Raw genomic sequence first — 22,736 nt, forward strand, 5'->3', positions numbered from 1 at the left:
GTTTTTTTTTCTTTCTTTATACATACATACTAGTTACGAGTATACTATCTCTTTATCAACCAGTCTATATATTAGCAGCAGACACAGTACAGTGCGGTAGTTCACGGCTGTGGCTACCTCTGTGTCGGCACTCGGCAGCCCGTCCATAATTGTATATACCACCTAACCGTGGTTTTTTTTTCTTTCTTTATACATACATACTAGTTACGAGTATACTATCTCTTTATCAACCAGTCTATATATTAGCAGCAGACACAGTACAGTGCGGTAGTTCACGGCTGTGGCTACCTCTGTGTCGGCACTCGGCAGCCCGTCCATAATTGTATATACCACCTAACCGTGGTTTTTTTTTCTTTCTTTATACATACATACTAGTTACGAGTATACTATCTCTTTATCAACCAGTCTATATATTAGCAGCAGACACAGTACAGTGCGGTAGTTCACGGCTGTGGCTACCTCTGTGTCGGCACTCGGCAGCCCGTCCATAATTGTATACTAGTATCCAATCCATCCATCTCCATTGTTTACCTGAGGTGCCTTTTAGTTGTGCCTATTAAAATATGGAGAACAAAAATGTTGAGGTTCCAAAATTAGGGAAAGATCAAGATCCACTTCCACCTCGTGCTGAAGCTGCTGCCACTAGTCATGGCCGAGACGATGAAATGCCAGCAACGTCGTCTGCCAAGGCCGATGCCCAATGTCATAGTACAGAGCATGTCAAATCCAAAACACCAAATATCAGTAAAAAGCCTCTTTTTTTCTTTGCGTCATGTGCTGTTTGGGGAGGGTTTTTTGGAAGGGACATCCTGCGTGACACTGCAGTGCCACTCCTAGATGGGCCCGGTGTTTGTGTCGGCCACTAGGGTCGCTAATCTTACTCACACAGCTACCTCATTGCGCCTCTTTTTTTCTTTGCATCATGTGCTGTTTGGGGAGGGTTTTTTGGAAGGGCCATCCTGCGTGACACTGCAGTGCCACTCCTAGATGGGCCCGGTGTTTGTGTCGGCCACTAGGGTCGCTAATCTTACTCGCACAGCTACCTCATTGCGCCTCTTTTTTTCTTTGCGTCATGTGCTGTTTGGGGAGGGTTTTTTGGAAGGGACATCCTGCGTGACACTGCAGTGCCACTCCTAGATGGGCCCGGTGTTTGTGTCGGCCACTAGGGTCGCTTATCTTACTCACACAGCGACCTCGGTGCAAATTTTAGGACTAAAAATAATATTGTGAGGTGTGAGGTATTCAGAATAGACTGAAAATGAGTGTAAATTATGGTTTTTGAGGTTAATAATACTTTGGGATCAAAATGACCCCCAAATTCTATGATTTAAGCTGTTTTTTAGTGTTTTTTGAAAAAAACACCCGAATCCAAAACACACCCGAATCCGACAAAAAAAATTCGGTGAGGTTTTGCCAAAACGCGTTCGAACCCAAAACACGGCCGCGGAACCGAACCCAAAACCAAAACACAAAACCCGAAAAATTTCAGGCGCTCATCTCTAGTTTCCACAGCTACCGCGGGTAAGTCTTCTTTTTGCCTTTTGTTCCCCCACAGCAAAAGAAAATGCCTCCATACCAGATGCAGTCCTTTCGGGTTTATAAATTCAGAAAGGGACGTGGATCATCCGTCATCGCCAGAGGCAAGGGTAGAGGGAAAAGAACACCAGCTGCGGCTAGTTCCCAGGAGCAGAAGTCCTCTCCGGCCTCTACCAAATCCACCGCATGACGCTGGGGCTCCGCTGCGGGAGTCCGCACCGGTGGGGGCACGTCTTCAGCCAGGTCTGGATTCATTCGAACTTGGATCCTTGGGTGCTAGAAATTGTAACCCAAGGATACAGATTGGAGTTCAAAGACGTGCCTCCACACCGATTTTTCAAATCTGCCTTACCAGCTTCTCTCTGAGAGAGAAATAGTTTCACCTGCGATACAAAAGCTGTGTCAACAGCAAGTGATCATCACGGTTCCCCTGTTGCAACAGGGAAAGGGGTTTTATTCAACTCTATTTGTGGTCCCGAAGCCAGACGGCTCGGTCAGACCAATTCTGAACCTAAAATCCCTAAACCTGTATTTGAAAAGATTCAAATTCAAGATGGAATCTCTCCGGGCAGTGATTTCCAGTCTGGACGGGGGGGATTTTATGGTGTCACTAGACATAAAGGATGCATACCTTCATGTCCCCATGTATCCTCCTCATCAGGCGTTCCTGAGAGTCTCTGTGCAGGATTGTCATTACCAATTTTAGACGTTGCCGGTTGGGCTTTCCACGGCCCCGAGGATTTTCACCAAGGAAATGGCGGAAATGATGGTGCTCCTGCGCAAGCAAGGTGTCACAATTATCCCGTACTTGGACAATCTCCTGATAAAGGCGAGATCAAGAGACCAGTTACTGAAAAGCGTGGCACTCTCTCTGAGGGTACTACAACAACACGGCTGGCTATTAAATTTGCCAAAGTCGCAGTTGATGCCGACAACTCGAATGTCGTTTTTGGGCATGATTCTGGACACAGAACGGCAGAGGGTTTTTCTCCCAATGGAATAAGCTCTGGAACTCCAGAACATGGTCAGGGATCTGCTGAAACCAAAAAGTGTGTCGATTCATCAATGCACTCGAGTGTCGGGAAAGATGGTGGCGGCCTACGAGGCCATTCCGTTTGGCAGGTTCCATGCAAGAACATTTCAGTGGGACCTACTGGACAAATGGTCAGGGTCCCATCTCCAAATGCATCTGATGATAAGCCTGTCCCCCAGGGCCAGGATATCTCCTGTGGTGGCTCCACAGTGCTCACTTCCTAGAGGGTCGCAGGTTCGGAATCCAGGATTGGGTTCTGGTGACCACGGATGTGAGCCTCCGAGGCTGGGGAGCGGTCACACAAGGAAAACATTTTCAGGGAATATGGTCAAGCCAGGAGGCTTGTCTGCACATAAATTTGCTGGAATTGAGGGCCATATACAACGGCCTGAGACAGGCGGAGCATCTTCTTCGCAACCTACCTGTACTGATCCAGTCAGATAACATCACAGCCGTGGCACATGTAAACCGCCAGTGCGGAACAAGAAGCAGAGCAGCGATGGCGGAGGCCACCAGGATTCTTCGCTGGGCGGAAAATCATGTAAGCGCTCTGTCAGCTGTTTTCATCCCGGGAGTGGACAACTGGGAAGCAGACTTCCTCAGCAGACACGATCTCCATCCAGGAGAGTGGGGGCTTCATCAAGAGGTCTTTGCAGAAGTGACAAACGGTTGGGGACTCCCTCAAATAGACATGATGGCGTCACTCCTCAACAAAAAGCTTTGGACGTATTGTTCCAGGTCGATGGACCCTCAAGCAATAGCAGTAGACGCACTAGTGACACCGTGGGTGTATCAGTCGGTCTATGTGTTCCCTCCACTTCCACTCATCCCAAAGATATTGAGGATCATAAGAAGAACAAGAGTTCAAATGATACTCATTGTTCCAGACTGGCCTCGAAGGGCCTGGTATCCAGATCTTCAGGAAATGCTCACAGAAGATCCTTGGCCTCTTCATCTAAGAGAGGACCTGTTACAACAGGGGCCGTGTGTGTTCCAAGACTTACCGCGGTTACGTTTGACGGCATGGCGGTTGAACACCAAATCCTAGCTAGGAAAGGTATTCAAGGATAGGTCATCCCTACTCTGCTTAAAGCTAGGAAGGAGGTAACGGTGAAACATTATCACCGTATCTGGAGGAATTATGTGTCTTGGTGTGAATCCAAGAATGCTCCTATGGAGGTTTTCAGCTGGGTCGTTTTCTCCATTTTCTGCAGGCGGGGCTGGATATGGGCCTAAAGTTAGGCTCCATTAAGGTGCAGATTTCGGCCTTATCAATATTTTTTCAGAAGGAATTGTCCTCTCTTCTAGAAGTGCAGACTTTTGTGAAAGGAGTACTGCACATCCAACCTCCTTTTGTGCCCCCAGTGGCACCGTGGGACCTTAACGTGGTGTTACAGTTCCTTAAATCACATTGGTTTGAACCACTTCAAACTGTTGAGTTAAAATTTCTCGCTTGGAAAGTGGTCATGTTATTGGCCTTGGCATCTGCAGGGAGGCTGTCAGAATTGGCGGCCTTGTCTTACAAGAGCCCTTATCTGATTTTCCATGTGGATAGAGCGGAATTGAGAACTCGTCCACAATTTCTACCTAAGGTGGTTTCGTCGTTTCACATGAACCAACCTATTGTAGTGCCGGTGGAGGATTCCAAGTACCTTGATGTAGTCAGGGCTTTAAAAATCTATGTAGCCAGAACGTCTCGTATTAGGAAAACGGAGGCTCTGTGTATCCTATATGCAGCCAACAAGGTTGGTGCTCCTGCTTCCAAGCAGACTATCACACGCTGGATCTTTAACACAATTCAGCAGGCCCCTTCTACGGCTGGATTGTCATTACCAAAATCGGTAAAGGCCCATTCCACTAGGAAGGTGGGCTCTTCTTGGGCGGCTGCCAGAGGCGTCTCGGCATAACAGCTTTGCCGAGCAGCTACTTGGTCGGGTTCAAACACTTTTGCTAAATTCTATAAGTTTGATACCCTGGCTGATGAGGACCTCTCTTTTTTGCTCAATAGGTGCTGCAGAGTCATTCGCACTCTCCCGCCCGGTCTGGAGCTTTGGTATAAACCCCATGATCCTTACGGAGTGCCCAGCATCCTCTAGGACGTAAGAGAAAATAAGATTTTAAACCTATCGGTAAATCTTTTTCTCCTAGTCCGTAGAGGATGCTGGGCGCCCGTCCCAGTGCGGAATAAATCTGCAGTACTTGTACATAGTTATTGATAAGTCTACACAAGGGTTGTGTTGCAGTTCAGATCAACCTGTTGCTGATCTTATTTGTTCATACTGTTAACTGGTTTAGTTATATCCCAGCTTGTACGGTGTGTTGTGGTGTGAGCTGGTACGTATCTCACCCTTACTTAACAAAATCCTTTCCTCAAAATGTCCGTCTCCTCTGGGCACAGTTCCTATAACTGAGGTCTGGAGGAGGGGCATAGAGGGAGGAGCCAGTTCACGGCCAATAAAAGGTCTTAAAGTGCCCATGTCTCCTGTGGAGCCCATCTATACCCCATGGTCCTTACAGAGTCCTTAGCATCCTCTACGGACTAGGAGAAAAATATTTATCGGTAGGTTTAAAATCTTATTTCTCTGACGTCCTAGTGGATGCTGGGAACTCCGTAAGGACCATGGGGAATAGCAGCTCCTTAGGAGACTGGGCACAACTAAAGAAAGCTTTAGGACTACCTGGTGTGCACTGGCTCCTCCCACTATGACCCTCCTCCAGACCTCAGTTAGAATCTTGTGCCCGGCTGAGCTGGATGCACACTAGGGGCTCTCCTGAGCTCCTAGAAAGAAAGTATATTTTAGGTTTTTTATTTTACAGTGATATCTGCTGGCAACAGACTCACTGCTACGAGGGACTAAGGGGAGAAGAAGCGAACCTACCTAACTGGTGGTAGTTTGGGCTTCTTAGGCTACTGGGGGTTCGACCGCAGGGCCCGACCTTGGTGTTCGTTCCCGGAGCCGCGCCGCCGTCCCCCTTGCAGAGCCAGAAGCATGAAGATGGTCCGGAAAATCGGCTTCAGTCTTCACCAAGGTAGCGCACAGCACTGCAGCTGTGCGCCATTGCTCCTCATGTACACCTCACACTCCGGTCACTGATGGGTGCAGGGCGCTGGGGGGGGTGCCCTGAGTGCAATATAACACACCTTGGCTGACAAATCTACACCATATATAGTCCCAGAGGCTATATAGGTGTAAATTAATACCCCTGCAAGAGTTTTAAAAATGAGGGAGAAGCCCGCCGAAAAAGGGGCGGGGCTATCTCCCTCAGCACACTGGCGCCATTTCTCCCTCATAGCGCCGCTGGAAGGAAGCTCCCTGGCTCTCCCCTGCATTCTAAAACTACAGAAGGGTAAAAAAGAGAGGGGGGGGCACTAAATTTTGGCGCAGTATAACTATATAGCAGCTATAAGGGGATATTGGCCCTCATTCCGAGTTGATCGCTCGCAATGCGAATGTAGCAGAGTTACACACGCTAAGCCTACGCCTACTGGGAGTGTATCTTAGCTTCTTAAAAGTGCGACCGATGTATTCGCAATATTGCGATTACAAACCTCGTAGCAGTTTTAGAGTAGCTTCAGACTTACTCTGCCTGTGCGTTCATTTCAGTGCTTGTCGTTCCTGGTTGACGTCACAAACACACCCAGCGTTCGCCCAGGCACTCCCACCGTTTCTCCGGCCACTCCTGCGTTTTTTCCGGAAACGGTAGCGTTTTCAGTCACACGCCCCTAAAACGCTGTGTTTCCGCCCAGTAACACCCATTTCCTGTCAATCACACTACGATCGCCGGAGCGAAGAAAAAGCCGTGAGTAAAAATACTTTCTTCATTGTAAAGTTACTTGGCGCAGTCGCAGTGCGAACATTGCGCATGCGCACTAAGCGGAATTTCACTGCGATGCGATGAAAAACACCGAGCGAACAACTCGGAATGAGGGCCATAATTCAGTTAGTCCCTGTATTATATAGCGCTCTGGTGTGTGCTGGCATACTCTCTGTCTCCCCAAAGGGCTTTGTGGGGTCCTGTCCTCTGTCAGAGCATTCCCTGTGTGTGTGCGGTGTGTCGGTACGGCTGTGTCGACATGTTTGATGAGGAGGCTTATGTGGAGGAGGAGCAGATGCCTATAAATGTGATGTCACCCCCTGCGGGGCGGACACCTGAGTGGATGGACTTATGGAAGGAATTACGTGAAAGTTTCGACTCCTTACATAAAAAATTTGACGACATACCAAATGCGGGACAGCCGGCTTCTCAGCTCGTGCCTGCCCAGGCGTCTCAAAGGCCATCAGGGGCTCTAAAACGCCCGCTACCTCAGATGGCAGACACATATGTCGACACGGATACTGATACCAGTGTCGACGACGAAGAGACTAATGTAATGTCCAATAGGGCCACTCGTTACATGATTGAGGCAATGAAAAATGTATTGCACATTTCTGATATTACCCCAGGTACCACAAAAAAGGGTATTATGTTTGGGGAGAAAAAACTACCAGTGGTTTTTCCCCCGTCTGAAGAATTAAATGAAGTGTGTGAAGAAGCGTGGGCTTTTCCTGATAAAAAATTGGTGATTTTTAAAAGGTTGCTAATGGCGTACCCTTTCCCGCCAGAGGATAGGTCACGTTGGGAGACACCCCCTAGGGTGGATAAAGCGCTCACACGCTTGTCAAAGAAGGTGGCACTACCGTCTCCGGATACGGCCGCCCTTAAGGAGCCTGCTGATAGAAAGCAGGAGGCGATCCTGATGTCTGTATATACACACTCAGGCATTATACTGAGACCAGCTATTGCTTCAGCATGGATGTGCAGTGCTGCAGCTGCGTGGTCAGACTCCCTGTCAGAAAATATTGACACCCTAGACAGGGACACTATATTGCTAACCATAGAGCATATTAAAGACTCAGTCTTATACATGAGAGATGCACAGAGGGATATCTGCCGGCTGGCATCTAAAATAAGCGCAATGTCCATTTCTGCCAGGAGAGGCTTATGGACTCGGCAGTGGACAGGGGATGCAGATTCTAAAAGGCACATGGAAGTTTTGCCTTATAAGGGTGAGGAGTTATTCGGGGATGCTCTCTCAGACCTAGTTTCCACAGCAACAGCTGGGAAGTCAGCATTTTTGCCCCATGTTCCCTCACAGCCTAAGAAAGCGCCGTATTATCAGGTACAGTCCTTTCGGCCCCAGAAAAGCAGGCTAGGAAAAGGCGGGTCCTTTCTGCCCAGAGGCAGAGGTAGGGGAAAAAAACTGCAACAAATAGCCGGTTCCCAAGAACAAAGGCCCTCCCCCGCTTCCTCCAAGTCCGCCGCATGACGGTGGGGCTCCACAGGCGGAGCCAGGTACGGTGGGGGGCCGCCTCAAAAATTTCAGCGATCAGTGGGCTCGCTCACAGGTGGACCCCTGGATCCTTCAAGTAGTATCTCAGGGGTACAAGCTGGAATTCGAGACGTCTCCCCCCCCCCCCCCCCCCGCCGTTTCCTCAAATCTGCCTTACCGACAACTCCCTCAGGCAGGGAGGCTGTGCTAGAGGCAATTCACAAGCTGTATTCCCAGCAGGTGATAGTCAAGGTGCCCCTACTTCAACAAGGACGGGGTTACTATTCCACAATGTTTGTGGTACCGAAACCGGACGGTTCGGTGAGACCCATTTTAAATTTGAAATCCTTGAACACATATATAAAAAAATTCAAGTTCAAGATGGAATCGCTCAGGGCGGTTATTGCAAGCCTGGACGAGGGGGATTACATGGTATCCCTGGACATCAACGATGCTTACCTGCATGTCCCCATTTACCATCCTCACCAGGAGTACCTCAGATTTGTGGTACAGGATTGTCATTCCCAATTCCAGACGCTGCCGTTTGGGCTGTCCACGGCACCGAGGGTATTTACCAAGGTAATGGCGGAAATGATGATACTCCTTCGAAAAAAGGGAGTTTTAATTATCCCGTACTTGGACGATCTCCTGATAAAGGCGAAGTCCAAGGAGCAGTTGTTGGTCGGGGTAGCACTATCTCGGGAAGTGCTACAACAGCACGGTTGGATTCTAAACATTCCAAAGTCACAGCTGGTTCCAACGAAACGTCTACTGTTCCTGGGGATGGTTCTGGATACAGACCAGAAAAAAGTGTTTCTCCCTGAGGAGAAAGCCAAGGAGCTGTCATCTCTAGTCAGAGACCTCCTTAAACCAAAACAGGTATCGGTGCACCACTGCACGCGAGTCCTGGGAAAAATGGTAGCTTCCTACGAAGCAATTCCATTCGGCAGGTTCCATGCAAGAACTTTTCAGTGGGACCTATTGGACAAGTGGTCCGGATCGCATCTTCAGATGCATCGGCTGATAACCCTGTCTCCAAGGACCAGGGTATCTCTGCTGTGGTGGCTGCAGATGCTCATCTTCAAGAGGGCCGCAGATTCGGTATACAGGACTGGGTCCTGGTGACCACGGATGCCAGCCTTCGAGGCTGGGGGGCAGTCACACAGGGAAGAAACTTCCAAGGACTTTGGTCAAGTCAGGAGACTTCCCTACACATAAATATTCTGGAACTGAGGGCCATTTACAATGCCCTAAGTCAGGCAAGGCCATTGCTTCAAAACCAGCCGGTACTGATCCAATCAGACAACATCACGGCAGTCGCCCATGTAAACCGACAGGGCGGCACAAGAAGCAGGATGGCGATGGCAGAAGCCACAAGGATTCTCCAATGGGCGGAAAATCACGTGTTAGCACTGTCAGCAGTGTTCATTCCGGGAGTGGACAACTGGGAAGCAGACTTCCTCAGCAGACACGACCTCCACCCGGGAGAGTGGGGACTTCATCCAGAAGTCTTCCAACTGATTGTAAACCGTTGGGAAAGGCCACACGTGGACATGATGGCGTCTCGCCTAAACAAAAAGCTAGAGAGATATTGCGCCAGGTCAAGGGACCCTCAGGCGATAGCTGTGGATGCTCTAGTGACACCGTGGGTGTACCAGTCGGTTTATGTGTTCCCTCCTCTGCCTCTCATACCAAAGGTACTGAGAATAATAAGAAGACGAGGAGTAAGAACGATACTCGTGGTTCTGGATCTGCCAAGAAGAGCTTGGTACCCAGAACTTCAAGAAATGATATCAGAGGACCCATGGCCTCTACCGCTCAGACAGGACCTGCTTCAGCAGGGGCCCTGTCTGTTCCAAGACTTACCGCGGCTGCGTTTGACGGCATGGCGGTTGAACACCGGATCCTAAAAGAAAAGGGCATTCCGGAGGAAGTCATTCCTACGCTGATTAAAGCTAGGAAAGAAGTAACCGTATTTGGCGAAAATATGTTGCGTGGTGTGAGGCCAGGAAGGCCCCAACAGAGGAATTTCAGCTGGGTCGATTTTCTGCACTTCCTACAGTCAGGAGTGACTATGGGCCTAAAATTGGGTTCCATTAAGGTCCAGATTTCGGCTCTGTCGATTTTCTTCCAGAAAGAACTGGCTTCACTGCCTGAAGTTCAGACTTTTGTAAAGGGAGTGCTGCATATTCAGCCCCCTTTTGTGCCTCCAGTGGCACCTTGGGATCTTAACGTGGTGTTGAGTTTCCTAAAATCACATTGGTTTGAGCCACTTAAAACCGTGGATTTAAAATATCTCACGTGGAAAGTGGTGAGATATTGGCCTTGGCTTCGGCCAGGCGTGTGTCAGAATTGACGGCTTTGTCATGTAAAAGCCCTTATCTTATTTTCCATATGGATAGGGCAGAATTGAGGACTCGTCCCCAGTTTCTCCCTAAGGTGGTGTCAGCTTTTCACTTGAACCAGCCTATTGTGGTGCCTGCGGCTACTAGGGACTTGGAGGATTCCAAGTTACTGGACGTAGTCAGGGCCTTGAAAATTTATGTTTCCAGGACGGCTGGAGTCAGGAAAACTGACTCACTATTTATCCTGTATGCACCCAACAAGCTGGGTGCTCCTGCTTCTAAGCAGACCATTGCTCGCTGGATTTGTAGCACAATTCGGCTGGCGCATTCTGCGGCTGGACTGCCGCATCCTAAATCTGTAAAAGCCCATTCCACAAGGAAGGTGGGCTCTTCTTGGGCGTCTGCCCGAGGGGTCTCGGCTTTACAACTTTGCCGAGCTGCTACTTGGTCAGGGGCAAACACGTTTGCAAAATTCTACAAATTTGATACCCTGGCTGAGGAGGACCTTGAGTTCTCTCATTTGGTGCTGCAAAGTCATCCGCACTCTCCCGCCCGTTTGGGAGCTTTGGTATAATCCCCATGGTCCTTATGGAGTTCCCAGCATCCACTAGGACGACAGAGAAAATAAGATTTTACTCACCGGTAAATCTATTTCTCGTAGTCCGTAGTGGATGCTGGGCGCCCATCCCAAGTGCGGATTGTCTGCAATACTTGTATATAGTTATTGCCTAACTAAAGGGTTATTGTTATGAGCCATCTGTTGAGAGGCTCAGTTATAGTTCATACTGTTAACTGGGTATAATATCACGAGTTATACGGTGTGATTGGTGTGGCTGGTATGAGTCTTACCCGGGATTCAAAATCCTTCCTTATTGTGTCAGCTCTTCCGGGCACAGTATCCTAACTGAGGTCTGGAGGAGGGTCATAGTGGGAGGAGCCAGTGCACACCAGGTAGTCCTAAAGCTTTCTTTAGTTGTGCCCAGTCTCCTGCGGAGCCGCTATTCCCCATGGTCCTTACGGAGTTCCCAGCATCCACTACGGACTACGAGAAATAGATTTACCGGTGAGTAAAATCTTATTTTTTCAGATGATGTGGACCTGGAACAATGACATTTGCCTTTTTCCAATTTTTGAATGGCTTCCTGTAGGATAGTCCTTTCTGTCAGCAAAGCTGGTACGCCTGATTTGAAGAATCTGTGAGGTGGGAGTTCTTGAAACTCCAGTCTGTACTCCTGGGACACAATATCTTGCACCCAGGGGTCCAGGCCTGATGACGCCCAGACGTGACTGAAATTTCTCAGTCATGCTCCCATCTGCCCGATCTCCAGGCTGGGAGGTCCACCGTCATGCTGACAATTTTGAGGAAGCATAACCAGGCTTCTGTTCCTGGGAACCTGTTGATGCAGGTTTTCTGGATTTCCCTCGACCACCTTTGAAGAAAGTTGAACTTGGCCTTTTTAACCTTTTGCAGTCCGAAAGGACTGCATTGTAGACGTAAGAAAAGATTTTCTCGTTGGTGGAGTGGCTGAGGGAAGAAAGGTTGACTTACCTGTGGTTGCCGTGGAAATCCACGCATTCAATGCCTCCCCAAACAGAGCCTGACCTGTGAAGGGTAGGTTCTCCACGCTTTTCTTGGATTCCTCATCCCCAGACCATTGGCGTAGCCAGAGACCCCTGCGTGCCGAGACAGCCATGGAAGACGTCCTTGCATTCAGATGACCCAGGTCCTTCATGGCCTCCACCATGAAACCTGCAGAATCCTGTATGTGACGTAAAAACATTTTAATGTCACTTCTATCCAGAGAATCTAATACCGGTGGTTCGGCTTCAGAAGGCTGAGACAGTATATTGCATTCCTGAGTACATGGAATAGACTCCTCTGGAGAAGAGAAACACTCTGCAGCACAGGAGACACACACACACAAAAAAATGTAGAGACCGTTTCCCCACAGAGTATTTCAGAGAGACACAGAATATGAGGAGCCAGTACACACAGCGCCCCAGTAGGCAGTTATATGATAAATGCCTGGCGCTGACTGGAGTAACTTCAAACAGTTAACAAAACACGCTCCCTCCCTTCTATAACCCCTGGTACCGCACAGGATAGCTGGAGTTATGTGGAGGGCAACGCTCCCTGTCAGTGTCTCTGTGTGTGATCTGCAAGGAGAAAATAGCGCTGGTGAGTGCTGGATCCTCTCTGAGGACAAGCCCCGCCCACTGTAATGGCGCGCTTTCCCACACTTATGGTGTTATACTGGCTTGAGGTGAAACTGCAGCTAACAGTAGTACAAGCCCCTGTAGCTTTCTGTGACCAGTTTTTAGGGTATTGCGCTGGCCCAGGACGCCCCTCACAGAACCGCACACGTACCTCTGAGCCTTCCAGAGCGCAGCATCAGTGCTGCGCTCCCACCCTAATGCCGCCATTCTCACCGGCTCCTCGCTTACCGGGGCGCCGGCATCCTACTCACCACCGTATCTTCTGGCTCTGTTAGGGGGTGGCGGCAGTGCTGCGGGAGTGAGCATAGAGGGAGGAGCCAGCCCACACTATTTAAACTCTTAAAGTGCCCATGGCTCCCAAGGGACCAGTCTATACCCCATGGTACTAAATTGGACCCCAGCATCTTCTAGGACGTATGAGAATCATATATATTCTTTTTTACTTGAAAGTAGTTTTTATTTTATTTTTTTGCATTAAGGTATACACTGCACGACACGATCCAACGCATCGGAATTATAAAACAGCCTAGTGTGTACGCATTCCTTTGCAACGAGCATTCCCCTCGGCAACTAGCTTTCCCCTTGCCAACGAGCATGGATCTTAGAGGGGTCATTCCGACCCGATTGCTTGCTGCAGTTTATCGCAGCGATCGGTTCGTAACTGCGCCGGCGCCGCAGCATGCCGAATGGGCAAAGGCCGTCGTTCCCTAGCGATCACCTCTGCCTGATTGACAGGCAGTGGGCGGGCGGGGCCATTATGGGGGCGTGGCTGGACCATGTGGGGGGCGTGGCCAGACCATGCGGGGGGCAGGCCGCAGCGGCTTCGTGACGTCACATGCAGCCGATGCGACGAGCAACTCCCGGGCAGCCGCAGGAGCTGCGCTGGCCGGAAGTTACTCAACAAGTACAAAAGCATCACCGCTGTGCAATGCTTTTTTACTTGTGTGGGGAAGGGCAGATAGACATGCGGGGCGGACTAGCCCTGTGCTGGGCATCCTCCCGCATGTCTGGGAACATGATCGTAGCTGTGCTAAATTTAGCACAGCTACGATCAACTCGGAATGACCCCCTTAGTGCATGAAAACCCTGTCAAAGAGTATGACCCCTAGTGTGTAAAACCCCTGGCAATGCACATGAAACCCCTGGCAACAACAGGTAAAAAATATAAAAAACAATCTTGGGAGGCGTGACAAAATTCAAAATAGTTACCACTGAAAGGGTTAATGTTACATCTTTCAATAAAACCATTTTCTCTGACGTCCTAGTGGATGCTGGGTACTCCGTAAGGACCATGGGGGGTATAGACGGGCTCCGCAGGAGACTGGGCACTCTTAAAAGAAAGATTAGGTACTATATCTGGTGTGCACTGGCTCCTCCCTCTATGCCCCTCCTCCAGACCTCCGTTAGTATCTGTGCCCGGCCAGAGCTGGATGCACACTAGGGGCTCTCCTGAGCTTCTTAGAAAAAGTATTTGTTAGGTTTTTTATTTTCAGTGAGATCTGCTGGCAACAGACTCACTGCTACGAGGGACTGAGGGGAGAGAAGCGAACCTACCTGCTTGCAGCTAGCTTGGGCTTCTTAGGCTACTGGACACCATTAGCTCCAGAGGGATCGAACACAGGCCCAGTCCTTGGTCGTCCGGTCCCGGAGCCGCGCCGCCGTCCCCCTTGCAGAGCCAGAAGAACCGAAGAGAAGTTGAAAATCGGTGGCTGAAGACTCCGGTCTTCATTAAGGTAGCGCACAGCACTGCAGCTGTGCGCCATTGCTCCCTCTGCACACCACACACTCCAGTCACTGATGGGTGCAGGGTGCTGGGGGGGGGGGGGGGGGGGGGGGGTGCGCCTTGGGCAGCAATTAGAGTACCTTACATGGCTAAATAGCACATAATACAGCCAATATACTGTATATGTACACAATCCCCCGCTATAAAGCATATAAAAAAGCGGGAGAAGTCCGCCGAGAAAGGGGCGGGGCTGTCTTCCTCAGCACACCGGCGCCATTTTCTCTTCACAGCTCCGCTGGAAGGACGCTCCCCAGGCTCTCCCCTGCAGTTCCAGACTTCTAGGGTAAAAGAGAGAGGGGGGGCACATAAATTTAAGCGCATAACTGTGTATATAAGCTGCTATAGGGGAAAAATCACTCTGTATAGTGTGCATCCCTGCATTATATAGCGCTGTGGTGTGTGCTGGCATAGTCTCTCTCTGTCTCCCCAAAGGACTTAGTGGGGTCCTGTCCTCAGTCAGAGCATTCCCTGTGTGTGTGCGGTGTGTCAGTACGGCTGTGTCGACATGTTTGATGAGGAAACTTATGTGGAGGCGGAGCAGGTGCCGATAAGTGTGATGTCACCCCCTGCGGGGCCATACCAGATTGGGTGGATATGTGGAAGGTATTAAACGACAGTGTCAACTCCTTGCATAAAAGGTTCGATGACAGAATAGCTGTGGGACAGCCGGCTTCTCAGCCCATGCCTGCCCAGGCGTCTCAGAGGCCATCAGGGGCTCAAAAACGCCCGCTACCTCAGATGGCAGACACAGATGTCGACACGGAGTCTGACTCCAGTGTCGACGAGGATGAGACTAATGTACAATCCACAAGGGCCATCCGTTGCATGATTACGGCAATGAAAAATGTGTTGCACATTTCTGACATTAACCCAGGTACCACTAAAAAGGGTATTCTGTTTGGGGAGAAAAAGCAGCTAGTGGTTTTTCCCCCATCAGATGAGTTGAATGAAGCGTGTGAAGAAGCGTGGGGTTCCCCCGATAAGAAACTAGTGATTTCTAAAAAGTTACTGATGGCGTACCCTTTCCCTCCAGAGGACAGGTTGCGTTGGGAGACAACCCCTAGGGTGGATAAGGCGCTCACACGCTTGTCAAAAAAGGTGGCACTGCCGTCTCAGGATACGGCCGCCTTAAAGGAGCCTGCTGATAGAAAGCAGGAGGCTATCCTGAAGTCTGTATATACACACTCAGGTACTATACTGAGACCTGCAATTGCTTCAGCATGGATGTGAAGTGCTGCAGCAGCTTGGTCCGATACCCTGTCAGATAATATTGATACCCTAGACAGGGATACTATTTTGCTAACCATAGAGCATATTAAAGACGTAGTCTTATATATGAGAGATGCACAGAGGGATATTTGCCGGCTGGCATCTAGAATTAATGCAATGTCCATTTCTGCCAGAAGAGTATTATGGACTCGGCAGTGGACAGGTGATGCTGATTCTAAAAGGCACATGGAGGTTTTGCCTTATAAAGGTGAGGAATTGTTTGGGGATGGTCTCTCGGACCTCGTATCCACAGCAAGAGTTCGAGGCCACTCCCCCTCGCCGTTACGTCAAATCAGCCTTACCGGTTGCTCCCAAAGAAAGGGAGGTAGTACTGGCAGCTATTCACAAGCTGTACCTCCAGCAGGTGATAATCAAGGTACCCCCCTTTAACAGGGGCGGGGTTACTATTCCACATTGTTTGTGGTACCGAAACCAGACAGTTCGGTGAGACCCATCCTAAAAATAAAATCCTTGAACACTTATATAAGGAAGTTCAAGTTCAAGATGGAATCGCTCAGGGCGGTTATTGCAAGCCTGGAAGAGGGGGATTTTATAGTGTCATTGGACATCAAGGATGCATACCTACATGTTCCCATTTAACCACCTCACCAGGAGTACCTTAGGTTTGTGGTACAGGACTGTCATTACCAATTCCAGACGTTGCCGTTTGGTCTGTCCACGGCACCGAGGGTATTTACCAAGGTAATGGCCGAAATGATGATACTCCTTCGAAAGAAGGGAGTTATAATTATCCCGTACTTGGACGATCTCCTGATAAAGGCGAGGTCCAAAGAGCAGTTGCTAATCAGCGTAGCACTATCTCAGGAAGTGCTGCATCAGCACGGCTGGATTCTGATTATCCCAAAGTCACAGCTGATTCCTGCGACGCGTCCGCTGTTCCTGGGTATGATTCTAGACACAGAACAGAAGAAGGTGTTTCTCCCGGAGGAGAAGGCCCAGGAATTATCATCTCTGGTCAGGGACCTCTTGAAACCAAAACAGGTGTCGGTGCATCACTGCACACGAATCCTGGGAAAGATGGTAGCTTCTTACGAAGCGATTCCCTTCGGCAGGTTCCATGCAAGGATCTTCCAGTGGGATCTATTGGACAAGTGGTCCGGATCGCATCTTCAAATGCATCGGTTGATCACCCTGTCCCCGAGGGCCAGGGTGTCTCTGCTGTGGTGGCTGCAGAGTGCTCATCTTCTCGAAGGCCGCAGATTCTGCATACAGGACTGGGTCCTGGTGACCACGGATGCAAGCCTCCGAGGTTGGGGGGCAGTCACTCAGGGAAGAAACTTCCAAGGACAATGGTTGAGTCAGGAAACTTCCCTACACATAAATATTCTGGAGCTAAGGGCCATTTACAATGCCCTGAGTCAAGCAGAATCCCTGCTTCAAAACCAACCGGTGCTGACTCAGTCAGACAACATCACGGCAGTCGCCCATGTAAATCGATAGGGCGGCACAGAAGCAGGATGGCAATGACAGAAGCCACAAGGATTCTTTGATGGGCGGAGAATCACGTGCTAGCACTGTCAGCAGTGTTCATTCGGGGAGTAGACAACTAGGAAGCCTTCCTCAGCAGACACGACCTCCACCCAGGAGAGTGGGGACTTCATCCAGAAGTCTTCAAGCTGATTGTAAACCGTTGGGAACGACCACATGTGGACATGATGGCGTCCCGCCTCAACAAAAAGCTAAAAAGATATTGTGCCAGGTCAAGGGACCCTCAGGCGATAGCTGTGGACGCTTTAGTGACACCTTGGGTGTACCAGTCGGTTTATGTGTTCTCTCCTCTTCCTCTCATACCCAAGGTACTGAGGATAATAAGAAAGAGAGGAGTAAGGACTATGCTCATCGTTCCGGACTGGCCAAGAAGAACTTGGTACCCGGAACTTCAAGAAATGATCTCAGAGGACCCATGGCCTCTGCCGCTCCGACAGGACCTGCTGCAGCAGGGACCCTGTCTGTTCCAAGACTTACCACGCCTGCGTTTGACGGCATGGCGGTTGAACGCCGGATCCTAAGGGAAAAGGGCATTCCAGAGGAAGTCTTTCCTACGCTGATAAAAGCTAGGAAGGAAGTGACAGCAAAACATTATCACCGCATATGGCGAAAATATGTTGCTTGGTGTGAGGCCAGAAAGGCCCCAACAGACGAATTTCATCTGTGTCGATTTCTGCACTTCCTACAGTCAGGAATGACTATGGGCCAAAAATTGTGATCCATTAAAGTCCAGATTTCGGCCCTATCTATTTTCTTTCAAAAAGAACTGGCTTCACTGCCTGAAGTTCAGACGTTTGTTAAGGGAGTGCTGCATATTCAGCCCCCTTTTGTGCCTCCGATGGCACCTTGGGATCTCAACGTGGTGTTGGATTTCCTAAAATCACATTGGTTTGAGCCACTTAAGACCCGTGGAGTTAAAATATCTCGCGTGGAAGGTGGTCATGCTGTTGGCTTCGGCCAGGCAGGTGTCAGAATTGGCGGCTTTGTCGTATAAAAGCCCATATCTGATTTTCCATATGGACAGGGCAGAATTGAGGACTCGTCCTCAATTCCTTCATAAGGTGGTATCAGCGTTTCATTTGAACCAACCTATTGTGGTGCCTGCGGCTACTCGAGACTTGGAGGATTCCAAGTTGCTGGACGTAGTCTGGGCTCTGAAAATCTATGTTTCCAGGACGGCTGGAGTCAGGAAAACTGACTCGCTATTTTATCCTGCATGCACCCAACAAGCTGGGTGCTCCTGCTTCAAAGCAGACTATTGCTCGCTGGATCTGTAACACGATTCAGCTTGCTCATTCTGCGGCTGGCCTGCCGCATCCTAAATCCGTAAAAGCCAAGTTCACGAGGAAGGTGGGCTCTTCTTGGGCGGCTGCCCGAGGGGTCTCGGCTTTACAACTTTGCCGAGCTGCTACTTGGTCGGGTTCAAACACTTTTGCAAAATTCTACAAGTTTGATACCCTGGCTGAGGAGGACCTTGAGTTTGCTCATTCGGTGCTGCAGAGTCATCCGCACTCTCCCGCCCGTTTGGGAGCTTTGGTATAATCCCCATGGTCCTTACGGAGTACCCAGCATCCACTAGGACGTCAGAGAAAATAAGAATTTACTCACCGGTAATTCTATTTCTCGTAGTCCGTAGTGGATGCTGGGAGCCCGTCCCAAGTGCGGACTCTCTGCAATACATGTATATAGTTATTGCTTAACAAAAGGGTTATTGTTTTGAGCCATCTGTTAATGAGGCTCATTCTTCTTTCATACTGTTAACTGGGTATAGTTATCACGAGTTGTACGGTGTGGCTGGTATGAGTCTTACCCTGGATTCCAAATCCTTTCCTAGTAATGTCAGTTCTTCCGGGCACAGTTTCCCTAACTGAGGTCTGGAGGAGGGGCATAGAGGGAGGAGCCAGTGCACACCAGATATAGTACCTAATCTTTCTTTTAAGAGTGCCCAGTCTCCTGCGGAGCCCGTCTATACCCCCCATGGTCCTTACGGAGTACCCAGCATCCACTACGGACTACGAGAAATAGAATTACCGGTGAGTAAATTCTTAGTTTTTACTGCTTATTATTCCTATTTCATCTGAATATATGTAGGTAGACTAAATATATTAAAACATATACAAATTACACTCCGAGATAAGTGAAAATGAGAATATTAGTTATGGTTTTCTCCTGTACTTTAGGATTGCTGGGGAGGAGTTTGTGGAGTCTTAGCTGATGCTAGGAAGATTTAGTACCTCTCTGATCTGGTTCACCCTCCCATCTTACCTATTTCTCTGTTATGTGTGAATTTACTGCATTGGTTCAGCTCACTCAAATGAAGAACCAAGCAACAAGAATGTGGAATAATACCAGGGGGATTCCATTATACAGGTAATAGGCTTGTTTTAAAAAAAAACAAAAAAACATTTGGTTTAAACTAGCCAACCCTGCTCAGATGAAGAATTTGCACCTACCGTACGGCTGGTGCACATTTCGATGAGTGTCTCAGGCCTCACAGATTCAGATGTATGGCTGTACACCAGGAAAGGGCTGGTTAGCACATGGAGTGAATTGGACAATTACATTAAATGACTAACCTCCTATATTTTTACCCACAGACCCATCTAAAGATCCATCTACTGATATAAAGGAGGAATCAGTCTCATGTGATGGAGACCTCACACATACTGACATGTATACAGCCGCAGATCATACACAGAAAATATCTACTCGTATAAAAAGCAACTGCATTACAAATACGTCTTGCTCTGGATGTGAAAAATGTTTTACTCTTAATTCAGACCTTGTTATACATCAGATGAGTCACACAGGAGAGCCACCATATTCCTGCTCAGAATGTGGGAAAGGGTTTAGAAGTAATTCAGAACTTCTTGTACATCAGATGATTCATACAGATGAAAAACTGTTTTCTTGCTCAGAATGTGGGAAATGTTTTAAAGTAAATTCACATCTTGTTAAACATCAGATGATTCATACAGGAGCATATCCATATTCCTGCTCTGAATGTAAGAAATGTTTTAGATATAAATCAGAACTTGTTATACATCAGAGAAGTCACACAGGTGAGAGACCTTATTCTTGCTTGGAATGCGAGAAATGTTTTCCAATTAAATCACTACTTGTTAGACATCAGAGAAGTCACACAGGTGAGAGACTATATTCTTGCTCGGAATGTGAGACAGTGTGTATAAGTAGTTCAGAACTTGTTAGACATCAGAGAATGCATACTGGAGAGAAACCATTTTCCTGCTCTGATTGTGTGAAATCTTTTACACTTAAATCAGCTCTTGTTAAACATCAGAAAAGTCACACGGGGCAGAGACCATATTCCTGCTCTGAGTGTGGGAAATGTTTTACACAACATCCACATCTTGTTAGACATCAGAGTCTTCACACCGGAGAGAGACCGTATTCTTGCTCGGAATGTGGGAAATGCTTTATACGGAATTCTCAACTTGTTGTACATCAGAGACGTCACACCGGAGAGAGACCATATTCTTGCTCAGAATGTGGGGAAGGGTATAGAAGTTTTCCAGAGCTTGTTAGGCATCAGAGATTTCATACAGGTGAGATACCATTTTCTTGCTCGGAATGTGGGAAAGGGTTTGAAGTAAATGCACTACTTGTTAGACATCAGATGATTCACACAGGAGCATACCCATATTCCTGCTCTGAATGTGAGAGAGGTTTTTCAATTAAATCAGAACTTGTTAGACATCAGAGAAGTCACACAGGAGAGAGACCGTATTCTTGCTCGGAATGTGGGAAAGGGTTTAAAAGTAATGCAGAACTTGTTATACATCAGAGACGTCACACCGGAGAGAGACCGTATTCTTGCTCTGAATGCGGGAAATGCTTTACATGCAATTCAGAACTTACTAAACATCAGAAAAGTCACACAAGAGTGAAAACCATGATATAGGTCTGAGTGTAAGGAGAGGGAGTTATAGTAAGACAGAACTTTTACACGAGTGCGGTCACCCAGGAGAATACTCATATTTCATTCTCTGTGTAAGAAATGTTTTACATGTTTATGTTCTGCACGGCAGAATGTGTGATTATTACTAATAATAATAACAAGTATTAATATACTCTGCACTGAGCCTGAGTGCGGTTATCTTGAAGCTTACGCCTAGATTTCCCAGCATGAAATTCACACCCCGCTATATGGTACCAGCTCCTTTACTGGTTCCCTACGTTTTCTGTGTATCTCTTCTACATCCTCATTTGTCATTAATTGGTTTTCTTCCAGTCCTCATCCTCCACCCGCTATCAAGATTCAGCACCAAAAGGGAGTCCCGCAATTCCACGGAAGGAGCACACGTTGGGCTTTAGGCTTCTGTCCCAGTTAGAACCATTCCTAGCTGACAGTATAGGATCTCAACTTCCTAGCATGTGAGTGACAGCATTGCAGTCATTCATCTTCTCCCAATTTTATGATCCTTTCCATAGAATATATCTGTAGTCCATGTCAGCATTCCCATTAACAGGTTAGCTGCCACTGGTCTTCTTCCCCTCACTCTTTTATCCTCTCTCATTGGACATATAATTAATTAGACTTATCTTCTTCCATCTCTGCTCCAAATTTTCCCACTTGCTCTCCTCTCTTTGATAGTTTACCTCATTTGCTTCAACCCATCCCTTTCTCCAGTTCCCCCCTCATGCAAAGCACCCATAATTCACCTAACCTGCCATGTTTTCTTCCTTTTTTATTATTTTATGTCCCTACTCTATCTTCTTCCAAAAACGCACTTTCTCGTATGTCCTAGTCACCGCTGCTCTGGCCAAATCTTTGGCCACTGACACTCTTCACACCACACCTGGCACGCTATGCTGTCCCGTTACCTGCACAGTGCTTCTGCATTGGCGGGTTGCTGCTGCAGGAAATACTGCTTTTACTGCCGGCTTCATGTACTGTACATTTACTCTTCTGTCATACATCTATGCTCTCAGTACATTAAGGGGGTCATTCCGAGTTGATCGTAGCTGTGCGGGGGGATGCCCAGCACAAAGCGTCAATCAATTGCAAGGCATGGTTTTGTATTGTAAATAACTGGCGCTTTGACCGTTTGTCCTAACAGTACTTGTGTCCTGACAGCCTATGGTCCTTGACGTCTACTCCCCCCTTTCCTCAGCTCACATTTTACATTGCCATCCCCAGTCACCTCTCCAGCTTAATGGTGGTCGTTCTATAAAAAGTTAAGTTTTTTTTTTTCTAAAGCGTCCGTCAATTATAAGGCGTGGTTATGGGGGTCATTCCGAGTTATCGTAGCTGTGTAAATTTAGCACAGCTATGATCATGTTCCCAGACATGCGGGTGGACGCCCAGCACAGGGCTAATCCGCCCCGCACTTCAGTCCGCTCACAGCACAAGTACAGAAGCATCGCACAGCGGCCATGTTTATGTACTTGTGGAGTAACTCCCGGCCAGCGCAGCTCCTGCGGCTGGCCGGGAGTTGATCGTCGCAGCGGCTGTGTGTGATGTCGCACGCCCCCCCCCCCCCCCCCCCCACACGGTCTGGCCACACCTTCGTTTGCCGGACTGCACCCCCATAAGGGTGGCCAAACACCGTTGTGCTGCCCCATCCCGCCCTGCGACCGCCTCTTCCTGTCAATCAGGCAATGACGCAGTTCCTACCCAATCTCTGCGATAAACTGCAGCGAGCGATCGGGTTGGAATGACCCCCTATGTATTGTAAATGACTGGCGCATTAAAAAATGTCCAAGTGTGAC

General features: G+C 48.5%; 1 protein-coding gene across 2 annotated transcripts in view; it reads left to right on the top strand.

The window, feature by feature from the left end:
- LOC134983946 (zinc finger protein 436-like) overlaps positions 1-22,506 on the top strand; it is a 69,659-nt gene extending 47,153 nt beyond the window's left edge. For both annotated transcript variants that reach the window (XM_063949560.1, XM_063949561.1), the window contains exon 9: positions 19,601-22,506. In XM_063949560.1, coding sequence (XP_063805630.1) covers positions 19,601-20,925 — 1,325 coding nt within the window. In that variant the 3' untranslated portion in view covers positions 20,926-22,506. The remainder of the gene's footprint in view (positions 1-19,600) is intronic.
- Positions 22,507-22,736: the final 230 nt, after the last annotated feature.

Source organism: Pseudophryne corroboree (assembly GCF_028390025.1).
Source record: "Pseudophryne corroboree isolate aPseCor3 chromosome 3 unlocalized genomic scaffold, aPseCor3.hap2 SUPER_3_unloc_3, whole genome shotgun sequence".
Classification (NCBI taxonomy): domain Eukaryota; kingdom Metazoa; phylum Chordata; class Amphibia; order Anura; family Myobatrachidae; genus Pseudophryne; species Pseudophryne corroboree.